The 22,902-nt window shown below is 40.2% G+C and overlaps 1 protein-coding gene across 2 annotated transcripts; it reads right to left on the bottom strand.

Annotated features, from left to right (window-relative positions):
• Positions 1-1,193: 1,193 nt before the first annotated feature.
• Positions 1,194-22,859, bottom strand: wts (serine/threonine-protein kinase warts). Of its 2 annotated transcripts, XM_017245573.2 has the most exons (9): positions 22,541-22,859; positions 13,540-14,346; positions 5,001-6,213; positions 3,961-4,941; positions 3,776-3,896; positions 3,385-3,500; positions 3,247-3,325; positions 2,998-3,193; positions 1,194-2,937 (listed from the first exon to the last, which is right to left on the bottom strand). In XM_017245573.2, the coding sequence occupies exons 2-9, from the start codon at positions 13,660-13,662 to the stop codon at positions 2,536-2,538; spliced, it is 3,231 nt and encodes a 1,076-aa protein (XP_017101062.2). In that variant the 5' UTR covers positions 13,663-14,346; positions 22,541-22,859; the 3' UTR covers positions 1,194-2,535. The 2 variants fall into 2 exon arrangements, 1 of the variants encoding a protein (XP_017101062.2); XR_011443064.1 differs by lacking the exons at positions 1,194-2,937; positions 2,998-3,193 and having other exon boundaries at positions 3,385-3,498.
• Between the last annotated feature and the right edge of the window lie 43 nt (positions 22,860-22,902).

The raw sequence follows: 22,902 nt of genomic DNA, 5'->3' as shown, positions 1-22,902 counted from the left end.
AAGTAACTCCAATCAAAGGAAACAATGTTTCGTTTATTTATCAAATTATAATACATAATCCAACTATATGTCATTTTTGGGTGCTACATACTTTAGGACAAACTTCTTTGGGACGATTCATCGTTTTTAAACATGCATATCTAAAAAAGCTTTCCGCAATGGGATAAACTTTCTGGAAAAACAAAAACGCAAAGGATCCATTGAACTTCAATTTATTAACACCTTTTGTTATTTATTTTAATATATCAAAAATTGATTTGTTTATTTGGGTTGTTATGCTTCTTGTGGTGCTACTTATTTGAGACGATTTACGAATCGTGTTTAAACAGTTCTAAAAAATTCATTTTCATTCATCAAAATTCAAAAATTCAAAAAAAAAATTCATGCATTTTTAAAAAAATTAATCTCAAAAGGGGAAACTAACCTCTCTTAAAGAATAAGAACTTAAAAGATCCATAAAAATCCAATTTCAAAACCCAATGATATGGTCATTTTAAAATTTCAACAATTGATTAGTTTTTTTGGGTGGTCTATATGATATCCAAGGATAGTCATTCCAGACGATTCATCTCGTTTGAACATGCATTTCTAAAATATGCTCACCCAAAAGTTTAAACTCTCTTAGAAAAAAAAAACTCAATGGATCCAAGGAACTCCAATTAAAAGAAACAGTTTTTTCTTCATTGACAAATGAGGATACTCATTTCAGACGATTCATCGTGTTTGAACATGCAAAGAAATGCATGTTTAGGAAAACAAGCTAACCTCAAAAGGTTTAACTTTCTTGGAGAATAAAAACGCAAGACATATATCAAATTCCAATTAGAATACCGAACAATTGATTTGTTATTTTGTTATATGTTTTTCAGGTTTTGGTATTTCGGACGATTCATCGTGTTTGAACATCCATTCCCTAAAACTTTAACCCTAAAAAGTTAAACTTTCTTCAAGAACCAAAACCCAAGGGACCCATCAAAATCCAATTAAAAAACCCAATTTTTTGTTAATTTGAAAATTTTAATATAAGCTCTCTTTGAGAATAATGTCCATTCTTTTGGACATAGTACTTCCTTTAGACGATTCTTTCTTGTTTGAACATGCTTTCGTAAAAAAGTTAACCTCAAAAGGTGGAACTGTCTTCCAAGGCCCATATAACCCCCCAATTGAAAAACATTTAATTTTTATAAATTTTCTTCTCCATTTATTAATTTGTTTTAGTAAACTAATTGGCCAAGGCACACACAGAGTTTTTCATATCAATTCAATTTCAATTTGCTTGCGCTCTCATCTCACATTTAAAATATTTTCAATTTATATATATATATATTTAGGTAGATATATAATCATAGTAATAAACACACGCACATACAAACTGAGGCTAATTAAATAGAAAAACAAATTGTTTCCAGCTTAGCAATTTCCAACGAACCTACTAAAAACAAAAAAATTGATGTACTCTCGCTTAAGTGTTAGAAATTAAACTAAATTATGGTTAGCGGTCTCTATAAACTAAAAAACATCTTAGGGCGCTAGACAACTTTACCATAAATTATAATTAACGTTTGCTTTACAATGTTACATTTAAAAAGATTACAATTTCCATAGCTTTCATCGTCTCGATTACTTCTCGATATCTGTTCATAGTAGAGAATTAGTGTTGAATTCTTCTCCGTTTCGTGCGGATCTAAACAGTTTGGTTTGGCGTTCAACAAGTTGGTCTAACATTGCTAGATATGTGTACATAGGTATATCTAAGTTTGTTCTTTTCCGTTTTAGTATAGGTATAGGTGATGGGAGGACACATTTGAAGACTTTTCCATGAGCAGTGATTGATGGATTGGCAGAAAGCCACTGAACTGTGATCTTTTCCCCTAGATTAGGTTTTGATAAGGCTTATAAGACCCGCTTATATCGCTGCCGTGCGACTTTTGGTCTCCGCATCTCCGACGCCCGCACCTCAATCCCACCAAGGAGTGGGATGGAGCTGCTGCTCAATGGTGTGGACCAACCAGCCTGCTGAGTTGAAGCCACGGACCATCGATCGGAGGGTGGAAGAGAAGGAAAGGTTGGTGATGGGTAGGACTTGGGTAAATTCGCGATCTCGTTTCGGTTTTAAGGCATTTTGTTGCTTAGCTTTGAGCACGCACCAGAAAGGTAACATTTTCCAGTTGGTCCCTCTTTCTTCACTAACAGTACAATAGTTTAATGCATAACGATTTGGGAGTAGTATAAAGGATGGTATGCCAGCTAGAAGGCCGCGGTCCGGGCTTCTATTCTGTTTCGTTATTAAATTTATTCAGTTCATGCTCTCAAGCATACCTATGATATATGTATATTCTGTAGGTATATGTGTAGTTGCTTCGCTACTTTCTCCTATAATTTATATAATATATATAGTTTTCATTCTGTAGTCACGCACTCGCGAAAACCCGCTCAACATTTCATCTTTCTTTTGTGACTATTTGACTAACAATGAGTGTGGGGGGAGGGGGCGCTGGTGGTGGGTTGGGGGCGGGGTGGGGATAACAATCAGCCTCAGACGTAGACCGGCGCCTGATCATCCGGTATATCCGGATGCTGCTTGTCGTCGAAGAATCGCCTAAAGGTAAATTCGAAAAATCCGTGAAACTGCCGATCGTTCAGGTCGATGTCGTCGCCGCTGCTCATGTTGGAGTCGTTGGAGCGCAGCTTTTCCGGGTCGACAGGATCAAAGTTGGACGTATCCGTTGGATGCTTGATTTCCGGGATGAACGGCGCCCGCTGCTTCCGCATGTCCGCAAAATCGATGCCCTTGAAGAAGTCGTGGCCCTTAACTTCGTCCACACTCTTCCCTAGTCGCTTGTCCGCCGAGGCACAAAGTCGTCGGATCAGATCCGTGGCTTCGCGGGATAACTCTGCCTGTGGCGGTATGTGAAGCGTCTTTTCCCAATTAATGACCTGCAAGACAAGCCCAAGGTTACTACCATGTTCGCAAAGGATTAGGCTAATAGTTCCAACCTTTTGCTGCGTCTCCAAGGGACTGTTGGCCAAGAAGGGCGGCTGCCCCACCAGCATCTCGTAGAGGATCACACCCACGCTCCAGTAGTCGCAAAGCTGCGTGTATCCGCTTCGCTCCAGCACCTCTGGCGCTATATAGTTGGGTGTGCCCACTAGGGAGTGGGCCAGGACTCTTTGGTGATCGCGCATGCGTCGTCTGGAAGATAGAGATCAGTCATGCCATGACTCATAAGCATTCTTTCAACTTACCGCTCCAGCACAGTGGGCTTTGGACCGTTCTCCGAGTATTCCTCCCAAGGCTCCATTGAATCCTGGCGCGAGTGGTTTCCTGCAAGGATCATAACATGATTATCAGTTTGGGATTTAAGGATTACACTCCAATCTTACCATTCTCCTGGTAATACTTCGAGTTGTGAGTCCATCGGAAGCCGGTGCACAGGCCGAAATCGGTGAGTTTGATGTGTCCGTCCCTGTCGATGAGTATGTTGTCAGGCTTGATGTCTCTGCGGGGAAATAAAAAGGCATTTAGTTAATGTTCTGGCGACTTAAGACATATACTATCTAATGAAAGGCCTTGGCATATTTGAAATGTTTCTGTCGAAAAATTAAAAAGTCGTAAAGCCAGTCGTAAATTTTCTAATTTGTCAGGGTTTATGGCTTTGAAAAATAAATAAAAATAATAAAATAACTATTTGTGGAACGAGGGCCATAAATATTCATCTTATTACTGTTTTGAAACAAATCCTAATCTCAAAATCTTAGATATTCGATCAAGTACCTGTGAATGAAGCCCATTTTGTGGACGCTGTCCACGGCGCAGGTGACTTCGGCGATGTAGAACCGGGCCAGTTCCTCCTCGAAGATGCCCAGCTTTATCAACAGCGACATCAAGTCACCGCCTGGGATTAGAAATCATAATTAATATTCATGTCGGATTAGTCAGATTAACTAAAGCTAACCCACCTGGTATGTAGTCCATTACAAAGTAAAGGTTATCCTTGTCCTGGAAGCTGTAGTAGAGCTTCACCACCCAGCAGTTGTCAGCCTCTGCCAGGATGTCTCTTTCGGCTTTCACGTGGGCCACCTGGTTGCGCTTGAGGACATCGGCCTTCCGCAGGGTCTTCATCGCGTACAGGTGGTTGGAGGTGTCGATCTTCCGCACCAGGGTCACCTCCCCGAAGGCGCCCACTCCGATCGGCTTCAACTTGACAAACATGCTCTTGTCCATCTTGGCCCGCTTCAGGCGGATGTAGTTGCTCTCCTTCTGGTTCAGCATCTTCCGCATCTCGATCTGGGTCTGGTCGGGCAGGCCCACCTTCAGCATTTCCTTCTCCAGCTGGTTCTTGCGGTAGGTGCGCTGCCGGTAGGATTTGATGACGTTCTCGATGTGCTGCTCCATGTAGAACTTGAAGGCCTGCGGCGAGTACTGCCGGAGGCGGAACTCCTTGCGCTCCTCCTCCTTCTCCTTGGATATCTTCTTCCGCTCAGGTATGGGCGAGGCGTGTTTGATCTTCTTGCAGGCCGTGGACGAGGCGGTGGTGCTGGCGGAGCCGTTGCTCCCCCCGGAACTGTTGGCTCCCGTACTCGCGGAACTGTTCTTGGCCGGTGGTATCGGAGGAGTGGTGGCCAGATTGCTGTTGCTGATCTGGATATTGTTATTGTTGTTGTTGTTGTGATTGCTGGGTGGTTTTGCATCGGAATTGTTGTTGTTGTTGCTCTGATAGGGTGGCGGGGGTGGCAGCTGCCGGCTGGGGTTACCATTCGTTAGCTTCTGCTGCTCCCTCTCCCTCAGCTCCCGCTGCTCCCGCTCCCGCTGGTTCTGCAGAGCTCGGAGGGCCTGTAGCTGCTGCTGTTGCTGCTGCACCTGTTGCACAGTGGCCGCTTTGGCCTGCATGCTTTTGGCGTAGGAAGGTGGCTCCAGGCAGGTGGATTTGCTAGTGAGTCCTGAAAAGGATAGAGCTAGTTAGTATGTGATTCTATGGGAACAGGTGTACCGAACCCACCTGAAATACTGCCTCCCGTGAGCAGAGGTGGTGTGGTGGGCGTGGGTGGCTTCGACTGCAGCTGGTGCTGCTGCAGTTGATGCGCCGCTGCGGCTGCCTGTTGCTGCTGCTGCATCACTGCCGCCGACTTCTGCGGGTAGGAGGGCGGGGCGGCCAGGATGTGCACCGGCGAGTTGCTCGCCGAGGCACTCGAGGGGGACTGGGGCGCCACCGCCGTTTGCAGCACCGGCTTCTGCACCTGCGTGCTCTTCACGCTCTGCATGATGATCGGCTGCTGGGTCCTGGCCTGGTAGGCCCGGGGCTGCGGCTTCGCCAGCGGCGCGGGCGGCATGCTCACGGTGATGGGACTCGGTGATCCCGCCGAGGTGGCCGAGTAGATGCCACTACTCGGCGACTTGCGGTAGTCCGATTGCTGGGACTGCGTCGGCGACTGTCGGGACTGCATGGAGGCCGTGTAGCTGGGCGGCGGCGGGGGCTGGGCCACGCCAGGCTGGATGAGATACGGTGGCGGGGGCTCCGCCGCCACAGCACCACTTGCTCCGCCAGGATAAAGGTTGAGGGCCTTCATCTGCTGGGTGAGCTGCTGCTGGTTCTTGATCCCGTTCTGGGTGATTACCGGCGACGTGCCCCGCTGGGTGGGTGGTGCTATCGCTGGCGGGCGGTTCAGGGCCGGGGAGCGACGCTTCACGTACGCCTGGCTGGCGGGAGGCACCGGAGGCGGGGGCGTGGCCGCACTAGACACGGTGGGATTCCTTGGCGGCGGCGCCGGCGGGGCAACTTCACTGAACCCACTCGGGGAGGGGGAGAAGCCACCATTTCCGCCGGGAGTGCCGGCTCCGGGCCTGGAGCTGGGCTGGTGGGCGTGGGTGAGGGCGGAGTGGGAGTGCGAGTGCGGCGAATCCGATCGAGAGCTCCCGGCCCCGGAGTCCAAGGCCGGACTGCATCTCATATAATGACTACTGGCCGTGTCCCGCTCGACACTCGGCTTCCGGATCAGCTTGTTCGGCATCAGAGCCGTAATCATCTTTGGCACATGACCGACCCCCCTGTCCACCCCCGGTTGGCCTACGATCGCTGGGGGCGGGGGCACCACCACGTCGGGGGAGGGTGACGCCGACGGTGGGGGCTCCATCGGCGGCTTGGCATGGTGGTAGTCCGGAGTAAGTGCATCGTTGCGTCCATTGGCCGCAGTGTATCGCAGAGCTGTGTAGTTCTGTAAAACAAAGAGAATATTATTATTAAGAGAATAGCTAAAAAATCAATAAATCGAGTCAAATTCTTCAAAAGTGATTATAAGTATGACCCCCCTTGGCGGCCGCCCATGAGTGGTCAGCATTCCTCCACTGGGCATGTGTGTGTGTGTGTGGATGTGTTTGTATCAAAAACTAAACAAAAGACGAGCACACACAAAATAAAAACAAAGAGAAACAAGAGGCGAACCAGAGGCTAAAACAAAAGACGATAAACCGCGGCGGCCAAAGCAACAAAATAAAATTCTTGCCATCGTCCTAAAATTCCTTAATATTCCAAACGAGAGCGAGTGAGATGGCCACACCAAATATCTCAAATGCGGAGAGGGGAGGGGGAGGAATAGCGATCAGAGAGCCGGCTGCCAGATGCGCCAAGTGGGATCCAAAACACACAAACACTCACTCACACTCGCTCGCGCCGAAGGTTGCCCTTGCTTACATTCCATCGCTCTGGCTCTTTCACTCTCTTTTGCTTGGGTATGTTTGGGGTCCCTTGTTCTTTGTGCTCCCTTTTCTCGTCTGCCGCTGCGCTGCTTCTGCTACCCGTTTTACGCGTTCTTTTGATGCCTCTTCTTGTCTGCCCCCCTCCCCTCCCCTCCCCCAACACACATTCCGTCTCCAATCTTCCCTTTGTGACTGATCCTCGATTTTATGACTTTGTCCGCCCCACTTGCCCCACCCCACTCGCTCTTTCAATTTTTCTTCTCATTCTTGCTTTGACTGGCTGTCAAGTGTGTTGGAAAGAGAACGGGCTATCTTAATACCCTGGGAATTCCTTTAAGGGATTTGCTTTAAGATATTTTTAATAAAATAAGTTTAAAATAATAAATAATAAATAATTTTTTTTTTTTACTTTTCTCTCTATTTTGGACCACCCTAATGGGCATCAAATTAAATCCAAGGACGCGCACCAAGCAAAACCCGACAAAGCCCCCAGCAGACTGTGCGTCTGTCTTTTCGAGAAGACCCTCTGCCCCCCGCCCGAGTCCGAGTCCGAGGCGGTGCTCCTCCGCCTTACATGAAAGCCAATTTACGGCAAATTAGCAAAAGCCAATGGGCGCACTAAATCAGCAAGTGCAGCGATACCGGGCTGCTACACGAAAAAAAAGTGTCGCCCACGCAAGCTGGCACTGCGAAATTTGCGAATAAAACAAATTGGATTTACCGGCGATTCGAGGCAAGGGGCCCCGGCCCGGGCACCGAAACACTTTCGCTAATCCACTCAAGCCTATTTGCTCTGCGGTGGCTGCAATTTGCAAAACAATTAAGCCGCCGCCAAGGTCGGACAAGTTCATTTCCCACAAATTCCAACCCATCACCTGAAACACTTTCCGACACATGTACTATAGTGTCTATATGGCTATAGCTAGTAGCCTTGAACCTGGCACACCTCACCCAAAATCGAACTTTGCCTCGAAATGTGTACAATATTGCCTCATCGAATATGGGTGGGGTGGGGAAAGTGAGGCCGAAATTTTGCATGACATTCCTCATAGATGGTAATGGGGCAATCGCCAAAAAAATACATCAAAACTAAGAATTCTTGGCAACGGAGACAAATATTTGTCGAATAATTAGAATACAGGTATCACTAGATTGGAGGAAAGGTATAACTTATTTTTAAAATTTAATAAAATGAAAGGTTTTAAGGGTATACATACGTAGTATAAGGGAATATGTATTTATGAGGATGTGTTATATCTTTTTTAAAGAAGATTTTTAAGAAGAATGATACCCGCCTTTTATATTTTTTACAAGATTTTATACAGAAGGCTTCGAAAGTTGAGAGTGTCTTAATTAATGTTTAATATATTAATACTTATGTATGATGTAAATTTAATATGTATTATGTATGTAATATTTAATATGTACATATGTAATATGTCTAAAAAGAGAACTGATCTACTATTTTAATTTCAAAGCAAACTATATGATACCCGGTACTGATAAACTGTATAAAATCTTGAAAGAATTTAATAAATACGGAGTTTAGAAGTTTAATTAATACAGCGATTTTTTAGACCAAAGAATTAAGAAATTCCCTGTACTATAGACTCTATTTGTAGTTATAGCCAAACATTTTGGCCCGTGCGTGTCTGTTTGTCTTTTGTTATTATTAGAGGCAAACACACACTCGCCATAGAGGAAGCATTCTTTTTTGGGCGATTGCTTCTGCTTCTGATATATTTTTGTTGGCTATATGGCTGTGCTGTATATATACGAACATACAAATATGTATATTTAGGTGAAAATTCCTGAGAAAATAGCTAAAACATAGCCAGAGAATAAAGAAAATTAAGCAAAGGCTGCCCACCGACAGGTTCCCCCAAATTTTTCGCATGAAAATTGCACAAATTAGTTGAAAATTGCACCCCAAGGAATTCCATTTCGCTTCAAATGAAATTTGTCCCCCCATAAAGTCTCGACAGACAGCTTTACAGTGAGTGCAAAAAGTATTCAGACATCATTATGATATAGTTAACTTGTTTAAATTTAATTGATTAAATAAATGTACTAATTTAACTCTTCCAGGGTACGTTGAGTTTTAAAAAATGTTTGTTGTACAATGAGAGAATGAATTACTAAACACTACCCTATAGGAGTAGATTATTATATTTATATATTATATTATAGGATAATTTATCATTACCCTACTAGAAATGAGTGATAAATTAATATGATAAATTATATCTTTTTCTCTGATTTTAATCATGTCCAGAAGGATGTATAAATCAGAAGGAGTATGTATAAAAAAATGCTTTAAAAAAGAGTATTTTAAAATAATCTAAACACAAAAATAATGTTTTATTTTTTATTTATTCCCTTATTTGAAAAGTTATTCATGAGATTACTCATAGATGCGTGAGTTTTTTGAAGGAATATCAAGTTTAAGATTAGTTTGGTTCGAATAACTACGAATATTCTGTAATAAAACAAACCAAATTAAAAAAAATAATTATATTAATATTTATTATATCTTCAGATAAATAAGACAATAACAGGCTTATTAATTTTAAGAATATTTTGCTTCGCAAAACCATATCCATAGCTGCCATATGAAAAAAGGTACATATTTTTTTAAAATATTGGCTAGTGATTTCATTTCTAAACTGCGTTAAAAAATAGTATTTTCGGATCTTTTGTTAAAAAAATTTGTCATGTACATATTGTCACTTCTAAAACTTTCCAAAATACATCAAGTTATTATAAACCTTTAATTAAATTTTAATAGAATTTTAATTTTAATTGAAATATTTTTCTGGCAGCCACTGTCTGAACATTTTCTATTAATAAACGAATTCGCAGCAAATCTTAAAATGAGATTACATGTGTACGCGACCATAACCGCACCAAATAAGCCACCTAACCTATCACATGGATATAAAAAAAGAGACCCGATTAGGTATTGTTAGGGAGAGTGTTTCTTGGCCAGCCCCACCACACCATCCTCGCGGAGTGCTTCGTTTTGTTTACTAATTTATTTATGGATTATTTTAATTTTTATTGTAATGGCATTTGGCTCACTGTTGGCTGCGTTGGCGGGGCCATTGGATTTTATTTATTAACAACGTTTGTTATTTTAATTAATTTCTTTGCATACTTTTGCCGAAACCCGAGCCCCGCCGCCGAGCATTATTGATATGGATATTTATGGCGGAGGTTCGAGACCATTTTGGTGGCAGCCTACCGGTTGAAAAATGCCGCCAAAAAGGTCCATAAGTATTTGGTAGACTTTGGAATATCTATTGGATATATTTTCAAGATATCATCACATCTAATAGGTATTCCAGGGTATCAAAACATCGAATAGGGCGTCGAGTCTAAAACGTTGTGTGGGCGTGAACATGGCCGCTGAAAGTGTTGATCGGACCGCGCATAAATTTCGTATTTATTTATCGTCTATCGTTCATCGCTCCGACATGCACTGCCCACATATGGACCGCCCCCCTGCCCCCTGGGGGGGTTTTTCAAACATATGAGCCATATATGAGCAGATTATGGGTTTCTGGTATTTAGCGCTCAGCATGACCAATTAGCCGGGCCATTGTGCTTGGCCGAGGCAGAGGTAGAGGCAGAGGCGTAGGCCGAAAGCCGAATGCCAGGCGAAAGTTGGCCAAAACCGCAAAGACAAGCCAATTCCAATGGCAGCAGCAATTGCAGCATTAAATTGGCCTGTCCAAACTGGCCGGGCCATAACAATTAGCCAACTCTCCAATGGCCAGAGACCCGAGCACGCCCATCGCTTGGATTAAGAGAGAGACCCTGCTTTCAGGCATTCCATCCGCTGATCCTTGTGGCTTCTGGCCGAAACCGAAGCCGAATCGGAGACCGAAGCCCAAACATAATTTACAGTCGCAGCAAACAGTAGCCGGCAAGTGGAGGTCGTAAAACTTTGAATTGATGACCCGTCAGATAATATTTAAGAATTTTTATGACGTTCTGCCCGCCTCCCTGGCCTCCTCCTTCCAAAGGAGCTAAAGCCAGTTTCAGAACTTTAGGAATTTCAGCGATTGGAATCTCTTAATAGAGCTTTTAAAACTTAGTCATCAGGGGAATGCGTTAATAAATTCCTTAAAGATGAACAATAAAGTGAATCAAGTATTTTTTATTGAAATTTAAACTTATATTTTTGGGACGCACTGTAGCTGAACTGGAAGCGAGTCCACGACTTGGCCAGTTAATAAATGATTATTGCAAGTTGTTTGGCTAATTGCAGAGATGGTGCTGAAATCCTTAACTGATCGGGCAATACCAACTCGACCATTAGTCATTCCTCCCCCTCCCCCCCTCCTTCCGATGCGAGCAGCCCACTCGCAGCCTCTCTCCGATAGGCTATAGCCACGATCCGATCTCTTTAGTTCACTTGATCGTGACGTCAATCTGAAGAATCCAGGGCATTCGCGTGTACGCACACCAGGGAATAAAAAATCATATTCTACCTCATTAAAACACATGCCAGTTTTGGGCTAAAAAATGTTGAAAATTAAAACTCTATCCGTTTATTCTCCCAGTGGACAGTTCGTCTGCCAGACACTGGCTCCCACCCACTCAGAGGCAGAAGGTCAATTGCATTTCGCTCGCCAGTTCATTAATTTCGCTTTCCCACGTCCCTCTGCGTTTAATTTTAGCTGCTCTGGTCAGGCTTTTGACCAGGCCAGGCCAACTGCCATCCCGGCCGCTGATACCACCCACCCACGCACTTGCCAGCCGACCTTGTTGAAATGTTCACGACCAGGTGAAACATTTTCGGCTCGTGCCGGTTTATAAGCGAACAATCAGTAATTTCTACTTTGCTGACTGTTTTCCTTAATTTTGCAACTAGTATTTGCTTCTATTTGTAGAAACATACTAATATTAAAAATTGCAAGAAACTAAGCGGTTTTTAAAAATATTTCAAGAAATTTAGTAGAGTTCTTCGATTGTGATACCCGCGTACTATAAGTGATATCTTTAATTTTAATAATCGACTTATTTTCGAGGTAGTATCTTTTAAGGTTCGAGAAAAGCCATTCAATAATATCTGTTAATTTTAACTTATGTCGCGAGTTTTAATTTCATTGCCAAAACACAGCTTGGGAAAAATACTGGATTCAGGATTGATTAACCTATCGATATCAGATACAACGATACTCCAAATTCGTACAGTGTAGTTGGTAACGATTTATAGAAATGGAGATTTTAATGATTATTATGAATGTAAAACAATTATTAGTAATATTGGTCCCCAAATATAAATGTTTTATACCATTTTCCCAAATCTTTTTAACAAACTTCTGTCAAGAAAATCTTCTACTGCAGAGGTCGGCACGGCCCTATCTCGGGGGCATAGGAAATTTCTCTGCCCGAGCTCTGCCACACACACACAGTATAAATGTGTGAAACGTCATGCTCACAGCCTACTTTCTGCTATTCGTTACTAACACTAATGCGGTAAAATCATATCAATGTATTGGGGTGCCGACCACTGTTCTACTGTAATGTATTTTTAATATTCGTTTCAATATTAATATTTATATAACTCATACTAAAAGTGAGTTTTAATCATTCAAAATAAATGTCTCATAAAAACATTTTTTTTGCCACTTTCAAAATAAACCAATAAGAAAACAAAATAAAACGTCTAAAACTCCTTTAAAAATCGTCCGATTTTAGATAAAACGACTGTGGAATAGTTTGAAAAATACCTTTTTAGAATAGGGTTTTAGTGTTTTGCCATCCAAATATTGAATAAAAATTGGTAATATTAGATCGCAAATATTTAAGTTTCAATGCCATTTTTCCGAGACTTTTTAACAAACCTTTGGTTATTATTCCTATAGTTATTTTGTCAGTCCTCTTGTAAACTTCAAACTTCAAAGCTCCTCTTGTAATGTTTGAACATTTTTCATATTTCTACACTTCTTACAATGTCACTTTCTACACTAAACTATATGCCTTTCAAAATTAATATTTATTATACTAATCCTAGAACTGCGTTGTAACCATCCAAAATAGATGTCTCAGAACAACATTTTAGTTTCCTACTTTTGAGTGCTTCAAAAAACAACTAATAAGGTAGCTGAAGAAATACTCTATAACTGAATCTACAACTCCTCTAAAAATCGCTCGATTTGTCTGATTTTTTGTTATATAGGATTTGGAATAGTTTTGAAATCAAAACCTTTTAAAAAAAATTGTCTAATTTGGTCTCTAACACAAAATTGGGTCTAAAAATTGTCTAGCACAAAATTGACCCATGTGGGTACTGCAGGAATCTATTTAAAACATTCTAAAGATCTTATATAAGTAAGATATACAGTCTCCTATATCAACGATTGATTATGCTTATTAAGAATATAATTTATAGAATCGAAGAAGATTCCTTCTCCATACCCCCAAACTCTACAACTCTACAAGGTATACCGGGCATAAAAGTCACCCACACTTTCGATCAAAATTCGATTTAGTTGTGAGACTAAAGGCCTGCATGTTATCCGGCTGTTGGCTTTTATTAGCTGTCGTGTCTTCTGGTTTTGTGTCTTGATTGTCGCCCATCATTGGGAAGCTGTGATAAGCACCTTAGTGGCATAACTACCAGTGGAAAGCCAAGTCGGTCTAAGATGGTCTAAACCAGGCTTAGCCGCGATGAGCTGAGTGGCATGGAGTCGTTTTCACGCTAAACGGTTTATTGAAATTCTTCAAGCCTGTTTGGCTGTTTTGTGAGTGAGTCAGAGTCAGCTTTGAAAACGCCCCAGTCGACGAATAAAATTATGTATGGAGAGGTATTTTTGATTGGAAAGAGTTCTCACCTGATTATTCCTATGGTTATTTTGTACTTCGAAGCGGTTGAGGTCCTGCTTGATGCTCTCGAGGGCTTCCGCCGTGTATTTATCATTGGGGCGACCGCCCCTTTTTTCGCCCGCTGGATGCATGCTGCTGCTTCGTGGGACCGTGATATTTAGCACTCATATCACAAAATGCTGGCTCCCAAGGCTCCCTCTCGAACACGCACAGAGATTTTTCAATTAAATATTATTCGTTTTTAGAAGGCACTTTTTATTTTTCAGACGAATTTGCATTTCAATTATGTGAATATTTAGTTTTAGGTTTACGGTTTACGGTTTACGATGCTTTATTATCTCGATCTTGATATTGTTGCTCTCAATAAAGATAAATGTGTTTGCACTGCTGGCTGGTGCTCGTGTTCGACCCCTCCGCTTCTGCTAACCCCCCTTTTTTTGTATTTTTTTGTCGGATTATTTATCACTCGGGCGGAGAATTCTTCTTCCACTTCACATTTGCATTATAACAAAAAACATCTCTCGCCCAACATTCATTTTGCATGTAAATACTTCTCTTCACATTTTATTTTTCTTACTTATTTATTTTTTATTTTTGTTTGTTATTTTTTTTTTTGTCTGTTTTATCACAGATTCTGCCCCGACCTCATACACAATTCAAATCCGAAAATAGTTGGCAGAATAGTCGAACAAAGTCCCAGGCGATGAATGAATTTCATTTGAATATTTGAATATCAAAATATTAGTTGATTTTTAATTTGATTTGAGGCCTCTTTCGGAATATTAATTAATCCTACACACGATTCGAACTTGGATCTGAAAAATACACAAACATAAAGTATATGAATACAGGGGCACGGATGGGAAAATTGATCGAAAACCCAAAAAATTGTCACACGCTATGCGAAATGCCTTCGAAAATGACAAGATCATCAGTCACTCACACTCGCGTACATATCTCACTCATTAACTAGTCTAGTTGTTGACTAAAATATGCATACTTGACCTATTCAACTTGGGAAGCTCTTGCTACCTTTGGTCGCTCTACTGGCCGGTCGGGTGTCTCATTTAAATGCCTGCGACGTGAGTCACCGGCTGTCGGGGGGCTTAAGAGCTGTGGGCCGGAAAATCCACACTCATTGTTCGTAATGACCATCAATCTGGCTGGCGGAGGAAGTTCACCTGGAAGCACTGTCTTTCGCATGATTTTTCACGCCCTGGGGTAGTGACTGCCAGAGTCCCAGTTGCAGCCCGTAGGGGGGAGCCGCATAAATTATGCGCTGCCTCCGCGCACATTATGTCATGTTTCAATTCTGGTGAAATGTCCAAAACACAAAAAAAAAATCCCCCGAAAACACAAACCCATTTTTATGACGAACCATTAAGTTCACACCATGGAGGGGCAGGGGCTTGAACCGGGTGGTGGGTGCCGGGGGAGTGGCGTGCGCACCTGACTATGAAATAGCCGTCGATAGATGGATTTGTAAACAAACACGAAATTTCGCCGAATTTGTGCCAAGTGCAAATGAGGAAGGAAACGCAACGCAAAATAGAGCTTGCCGTGGAGGTTTGAGGTACAAAGGGTACTAATCTGATCCCTAAGAGGGCTACATTTCAACTCATTCTCAAGCTATCCTTGCGTGGATACCTTAAGGGATTAAGTATTTTAATATTTAAGATGGGGTTAAAAATATTTTCTAATTTTAATTGTCAAGAATGTTGGTGGTACGACTATTGACTATTTTATGACATATCTTATGTCTTCCAAGGGTTTCTAGGGGGTTTGAGGCATGCTTATCTAGGGGATATAAAGTTATAATATGTTGTTTAAAAATGAGCCTTTACCGAGGTTTATATGAAAGTGCTTAGATATTCACCTTTATTTTTAAGATGTTTTAGAATATTTTCCACCTTTATCTACAATCTAAAATATAGGTTTGTACTGATGCTGATATAACTTGTACTAAATATTCAAAACTTTTCTGTATTTCTACCAAAATCCTTAATTTCTTAAGCTGTTTCCATCTTAATATTAAAACTACTTTGGAATTTTAATTTGTTATTCAATTCCTATAAATGATGTCTCAATTCCCTAAATGCCTGTGCCTATATCGATTTTTTAACGATATAGATTCTTAGTCTCATTTCATGCCTTTTTATTTTTTTCTAGCCATATTCATACAAATTGTACGCAATATTTTTAAAAAGTCATTCTATATTATATAATATGGGAATATTCCTTTATATTATCAAGAATTAATTGCAAAAACATGCCTTTTTCGACAGGAATTTACCTTATAACCCTTAACCCTTAAAAGATTTCTGTATCGCTGCCCTAACAATCTACGTAAAATGTACATTTTGCACGAAATCGTTTATAAATTACTTAGTAGTTTACATTCCGATGAACACCCCTTGAAAAAAGATAGCCCCTAACCACCTTTTTTATCGGATAGGCAAAACAATAAAACAAAACGCCCAACTTCAGTGCCAATTCGCCCATTAAATTCCATTATTTTGCCACAAATCTCAATTATAAAGTAGTCAGCCTTCCAGGCTGCTCCCACCCGTCGTAGGCATATTTTTGGGAGATAACGACCCATAGACGTCTGTCAACAGACTACATGACTGTGTCTTGATCTGCAAACAATATTCTGATTGCCCCGTGAATTAGCTCCAACATAAAGAGGAACAACAGCGAAATGTGGTCGCTTTTAATTATTTTGTTGACAAGAGTGGTGTTCTCTCTTTACTTTAATTCTATTTTTTTCGGAGGAATGTGAATTTTTCGCCGGCCCGTGTGTACCCGAGCCATACATAGATGATAACAAGATCTTGGGCGGGTAAACATCGCGGGCCCCACGCGCCAAATCCGAATGTCAACAGAGATCGGCCCTGACTATAGCCGCCTCCTCTGTTTTCTGTAGTTTTTTTTTGCACCGACTGGGGGGACATTTTCACATTCCACGCATACTGCTGAGTATTTTTGCGCAAACATACGCCATATCCCATATCCCCACAACTAATTAAAAATCCAAATAACTAATTCGCATGCAATCGCCCGCTATCGCCGGCTGGAATATTTTGATTTTGATGCGTTATTAAGCGGCTCGTCCAATAGCGACGCTATTGGAATTCTTAATTGTTTAATTGCGTCCCAAGTAGTGCCAGCCAGCAGCAGCAGCACATGAAAGCCGAGCTGCCGCTCTCTCTATACCAAGCTATCTAAATGGCCAGGCTAGAGCTTAAGCTGAAATTCGCATTTAGCATTAATTGAGACATTTTATTGGCAATTATACGCATCGGCCCATGTTCGAAGAGGATTTTTAATTTTAATTAAAAAAGCACAACTGCTAGAGGTGGAGTAGTCCCTCTATTTTGGGTTTTAAATTAGGAATTTATATTGATTATATAAATACCTATTTTAGTAGCTGTTTAATGTAATCTTTGGGATAATCTTTCTTAGTAGTCCTATCTAGCTTGACTATTTTTGTCTAAGCTATATTGTGTTTATTTTGACACTTACAAGTCACAACTGCATTGAGTAAATAAAAGGTTTAGGCTGTTCTACTGTTAATTATCTTAATCTTTCCACCTAGTTTAGGGGGTTTAGTGTTGATATGTTTGGAAAAGTCACACTTTTTATGATTATTTCGAGATGAAATTATTTCCATATTTCTTTATTGGTATTCCCATATTCTAGTATGAATTTTTAAGAATATTTTGTACAACTTTTATCAGCAAGTACCAACCAATACTTCAGATTTTAGGTAATGGTAGAAACTATTCTGAAGAGTCTTAAAAAAAAAGGTGTATATCTGATTTATATCTCTCATATATACTTTCATATCCTACTCTCATAAATACCACTTTTCAACTTTTCGATCCACTTTTTCGTTTAAAAAATCAGGAACTCCTTTATTATTTATATTTTTAAGACCGATATTATCTTTTATTTCTATATATCTATCTATTATTACTATTAGTATGAAATAGTATGTTTTGTAGAAACAGTAGTGCATGTGGTATGTAGGGCTATAAGAACCTATCTATTATGTAGATTAGGTCTTGAAAGAATTAATATTATCATTCTTTGGCACTCTAATAGAGTGATAGATGGAAGATTCATTTTAGTTCATATTAAGAACATAATTTACGACTTTTAATATATTAAAGAGTCTTTAATAAGGTCCGATATTATCTATTACTTCCTATTACTATTACATAGATTCATAGATCTACATATCATGAGTGTCTATTAGGCTGGATTAGTTCTATTGTGAATTAATATTATTATTGTCCACTATAATCCAAATATTTTTGTATTTCCCAGTAAAAAATCCTTTCTATAGAGTATTGGATAAGGTAATGCAGAAAGTGCACTACTTTCATGTATTAATATTATTATTCCCCATTTCACTCCAAAATAATTCCCAGTAAAAATTCCTTCCATATTTTCTCCCGAATTTGATGCCCCCTGCTCTGCTAGTGCCCCCCTCCTGTAACATGCTCTGTTACAGCGCTCCGATTGCGAGCACAAGACCTGGGATCCAGAGGCAATCATGCGGCCCCCAAAAGAGAGCGATCGACAGAAGAGCCGAGACAAGGAGCGGAAGGAGTGGAACGAGGGGGAGTGACTCGAAGTGAGCCGAAACACGCTGCAGGGGGCAAACACTCACAGATACACACGCACAACCGTACACCCGTACACCCATACACCCATACAGATGCGTGGAAGTGTGCGACGCGTCAGGGCAGAAGATAAAAATAGTATTAGTTGCTGATTATTATTGCAAAAATGCGCATTCCTCGGAAACTTATTCCAAACGAAAGAGCCAAGGAAAAATATGGTGTGTAGGAAGGCGAAAAAAGGGGAGGCTGCTCTTGTTGTTGTTTTTATTGTAGTTGTAGTTGCTTTTGCTCTACTCTACGCGCGCTCTATGTTTTCGTTTCGTTTTCCCTTTTTTTTCATGCGCTCTCACACTCTCTCAGTCGGTTACATGCTCGAAATGGGTGGGAATGGGAGGCGCGAGGTGGAAGGGGGAACGGGATCGATGCAAGCAAGAAAAACGAGCTAAATTGCATTTTCGTCGTCGACGTCGTTCGACTTGCATAGCATTGGAAGTGCAGTGGCGTAGCTAAAGGGGAGGGGCCAGGCCTAGACTAGTTGCTTAATTTGTTTAATAAAATAAATAATTATAAAAAGTTAATTTTAATTAAAAGGAAAATATAATTAATTAAAGAACCAATGACCCTTTTCATTTCTTGCCTTTATAGGGTATTTCTAGTTTCGTTACTATCCTTTGATAGCCTTCCTTACTTTCTTGTTTTATCGTTCATTTACTTTTAAAAGCAACAACAGCAACAACAATAATGGCAAACAGCTCACTGTATTTATTGCCCTGCTCTCGCAGCTTGTGAGCATGTGTGTGTGTGTTTTTGGAATGCACACGATCAACGCCAACGGAGCCTCACCTGTTCCGTGCTGCCAGCGTCGACGTCCACAAAGCAGCAGAGCAACTATAACACCAACAAAAACAACAATAACAACAACAACACTCACATAATCCACTACGAATTGCATGCTGGAATGTGAATGGAATGCCAACAATTTTTAGCGTCGCTGCCGATGACGCCGCTGAAGCTGGCTACAAAAAAAAAAAAAACCAGCAATAACAACAACAACAATACAAGTAGTAGTAACAACAACCATCACATTTTGCACATTGGAGAGGAGGAGGGAGGAGTTGCGTTTGTGGCGTTGGCGTTTTTTTTATTTTTTTTTTTATTTTTTAGACTGGTCAAGCTTTTGGCTTCGGATTGTGGGGATTTGGCTCTTGGCCAAGTATTGCAAGTGAGGCTTGGGATTTGGCAGCCAAGGAGAGATGTTTGAAGTGTATGGGAGTGATTTCGAATTCAAACATTTCAAGTAATCTTTTTTAATTGATTATCTCTCAAGGAATTCCTCAATAAAATCAATGATTATGCAACATTTAAGATTAAAGGTGTATAGTTTTGGAAAAAACTTCATTTTTACATATTTAATAATTAATTAAAGCAGGGAAAAAACAGAACAGCAAACTCTAAATCAAGATTTTCGATTCTGTTAATATTTTTCATATATGTAAGCTTCAATTAAATATCGATGGTGGTAATAAATTGAGGGAGAATCTCCTACTCAGTAAAGTAAATATATTAACGATCAAGATGTAGCTCTTACAAACTTTATTAGCTCTGTTTGTAAGCTAAAGAGTTCAGAAAAGGCCTCTTGCAATTGGCTTAAAAAAAGATAAAGCTTGAAACTGTATTAGATAGCAACCATAAGGGCTTAAATGCTTAATTTCACGAGATATTGGATTGCGATTTCATGTCATAACTTGATTTCCTTTTTGTCATATCATATATGTACATACATATATCACGTATATTTTGTTAAAAATAAATTTTATAAAATACACATTTAAAGTAAAAAAGTGTTTTTAGCTCTTGAGGAAAGAGAACTTAAACTGTTTTAAGGCAATTATTATTTACTAAAGTAGAAGCTAGTTTTAAGCTCATAATAGCATGTCGATCATGTAAAAATATTTTCTTATTCCACTTTAGTAGCAGTTATAGGAAACGTCTTCGAAAAACTAGAGCTTTGCGCTAATATCGTTTTTTCGGGATTGGGAGATCCAAAATCAAAAAATTTGATTGATTCTTTTAAAGAAAACATAAATGCACAAAAGAATAAAACTAAAGAATATACTAAAGAAACCTAAACACAAGGTAATGAACTTCAAAAAATTTAAATTTAATGACTTTAAAAAATTCTTATTTTTAACAAAATAGCTATGTATACTTTGAAGAATAATGGTTTTTCTTAATTGTTTTTCTTTTTTTCTTATTAATAAATTTTTAAAATTAAATTCCTTTACATAAAATATTTATCAGAAGGAGTTTAAGTTTTGAAAGGACATGCACATCTTTATGTAGATTAGACTACAAAAATTTGATTTTTGGAAAATCCCAACTCCGTATAACCCATTAAACATCATTTTTTAGGCATGTGCCAAATTGTGTTTCGCACTGCATATAAACTAATTTTACAAACCCAAAAAAACCAACTACCAAATATAGGACCAAATATAGATATTTTGTCAATTATTTTGTAAAGGAAATATGTAGAACCCGTATGGGGCTTTGGAGGAACCATAATTAACCTTTAAAGCAGCCTTGTCACAACTTCTCACTTCTGAAAATCTTAAAACTCCAAAAACTGCAAGGGAAATATAACTAAGACTGCATCATAACTTATCTTCTTAGTTTTCTGATTTACTTTAAGGATTTATCTTTTATCTTCCTCATCCTATGATTATAACGGTTTATATGATTATGTTTATGATTATTGTACATATATAAGGAAATAAAAACATGATAAAGTATTCATTATTATACAAAATCATTAAGTTAGATTGTAGGTTCATAAAAGAGGCAACATTTTTATTTTAAATTGTGGATTTTCAGAAGCTAGGACATTACACCTAACTACACAAATAAATCCATATTTTAGCTAATGTTTTTATTTTTTAGGATTATAATTTAAGTCTCAAATATTAAGCCAACTCAAACAATTGTTCTTTCGTTAAAGATACTCCAAAATACTTAAGTATCTCAACCCACAAACATATTTCAGCATAATGGCAGCCCCAATTGCAAGTTTTTGAATTTCGGGCGACTCGTAGACAGGGGGCGGGGTGGGGAGGCCACGTTGCCACCATAAATAAGCCGCCTGAGAAATTATTGTCGCACTGACATTGAAGATTGAAGCTCGGCGGTGGCGGCGGCGCTGCCTCTAATTACAAAGAGCAGCCAAGGAGGGGGGGTTGGGGTATTGTTTTGCAGTTACTTGTGCCACATTTTGCATCTTTCGTATTTACATGAATGTTACTTTGTGGCTGCCATGGATTTGTCTTCATATTTCTGCCAGTGAGCTTGATTCATATGTAAATGGGAGGCAGCTGCTGCCCACGGTTGCATCAACACGACAGTAGTACCTCGCTAACATATATAGTACTAACTAGCTAAAGACTAATATGCTTTGATTTTATTTTGAGTGAATATTTATATTAAAAATAATAATAAAAAAATTATTATTTTTTAAGACAGACTTTCCACTTTAGTGAGACTTCCCTGTAATCGTAGTAAACGTGCTCAGGTTGGACTTGTTTTTTGCTTTGTTTTCTCAAGTGTTTTTGTTGTTTCTGCAATCGTACTTGCTTTTTATCATTGTTTTGTTTTTTTTTTTTTTTTTAAGCGATTGCATGTGAATTTTTGCAAAACGCCTACGAGACAAGTTTCTGTGACACATGAATTATTGTGGCAATTAGACGTAGTTGTCATCTGAGGAGAGGGGGGTGGGGTTGAAACCAAAAGTGGGAGGAACCGATCTCCCTGCCAAAAAGTGACCTTGCCTAATGTCAAGAATTATCAGAAAAGATAACCCCAGAGGGCCTCTTAGTTTATTTCATTAAACTTTTATTAATAATACTATTTCTTTAACAAACACACACACACATAGGCACTCATGTACTAGCTAAGAAAGGGACAGAATATAGAAGAATTTAATCCGATTTGTGTGGCAGTCTCTCCCTCTCACACACACACCACCCAGCTCACCCCAGGTGGCGAGAGCGGGAGAGGAATATGTAAATACAGCCTGTTGCATTTGTGTTGGTGTGTGTTGGTGAGCGATTTCGCATTTCGTTTTCAGGCACTTTTCCGCACATTTTTGATTGCTGCCTCGGCCGCTTTTGGCTGCTGTGCGTTTTTCCGTGCATTTTCCTCAGTTTCCACAGACACAATTGGAAATACATATACCCACACATTCACACGCACACACGCCACAAATACACACCGCACACACACACACACACTCCCGCATTGCATTTTCTTGGGCTGGGAAATACGCAAATTGCCCACAGAAATGGCTGCAAACGTTGCACTTTTGCAGCGGATTTTCCTCATTTACCTTCGGGCCCAGGGTTTTCTGCGCGTTTTCCAACGATTTGACTCTTTGTTCTTCCCTTTTTAGCGTTTCGAACACACGGCACTTATTTCTTTCATTTTTTTTCTCCTTTTTTTGTTGACAAATCTCTGCCTGGCTTTCTCTCTCACTTTATTTCCACTCGTTGCACTCTATTGCACTGAACTACACTTTCCGCTGGCGGTTTTTCGCATTATTTGAGGGTTTTTCGCAGCGCGTTTCGATTAAATTTAGGAAAATTAATTCGTGGTTGGCTTTTTGTTACGAGGAAAATGACAGTGTGGTCGGACAGCGTCTGTGCCAAGTTCCGTGTTGTGGGGGTGCCATCTCTGCTGGCTAGATCAGCG

Source organism: Drosophila bipectinata, chromosome 3R, assembly GCF_030179905.1.
Source record: "Drosophila bipectinata strain 14024-0381.07 chromosome 3R, DbipHiC1v2, whole genome shotgun sequence".
In the NCBI taxonomy this organism is placed as follows: Eukaryota; Metazoa; Arthropoda; class Insecta; order Diptera; family Drosophilidae; genus Drosophila; species Drosophila bipectinata.
This window is presented reverse-complemented; position numbering and strand designations above follow the sequence as displayed.

Excerpts from the sequence above, each read along its gene's own strand:
- wts (XM_017245573.2), bottom strand. The coding sequence starts at position 13,662 with ATGCATCCAGCGGGCGAAAAAAGGGGCGGTCGCCCCAATGATAAATAC. Across the intron at positions 3,501-3,775 it reads AAAATGGGCTTCATTCACAG|AGACATCAAGCCTGACAACA; the intron begins GTACTTGATCGA and ends ATTTCCCCGCAG. Across the intron at positions 3,194-3,246 it reads AAGCCCACTGTGCTGGAGCG|ACGACGCATGCGCGATCACC; the intron begins GTAAGTTGAAAG and ends TCTATCTTCCAG.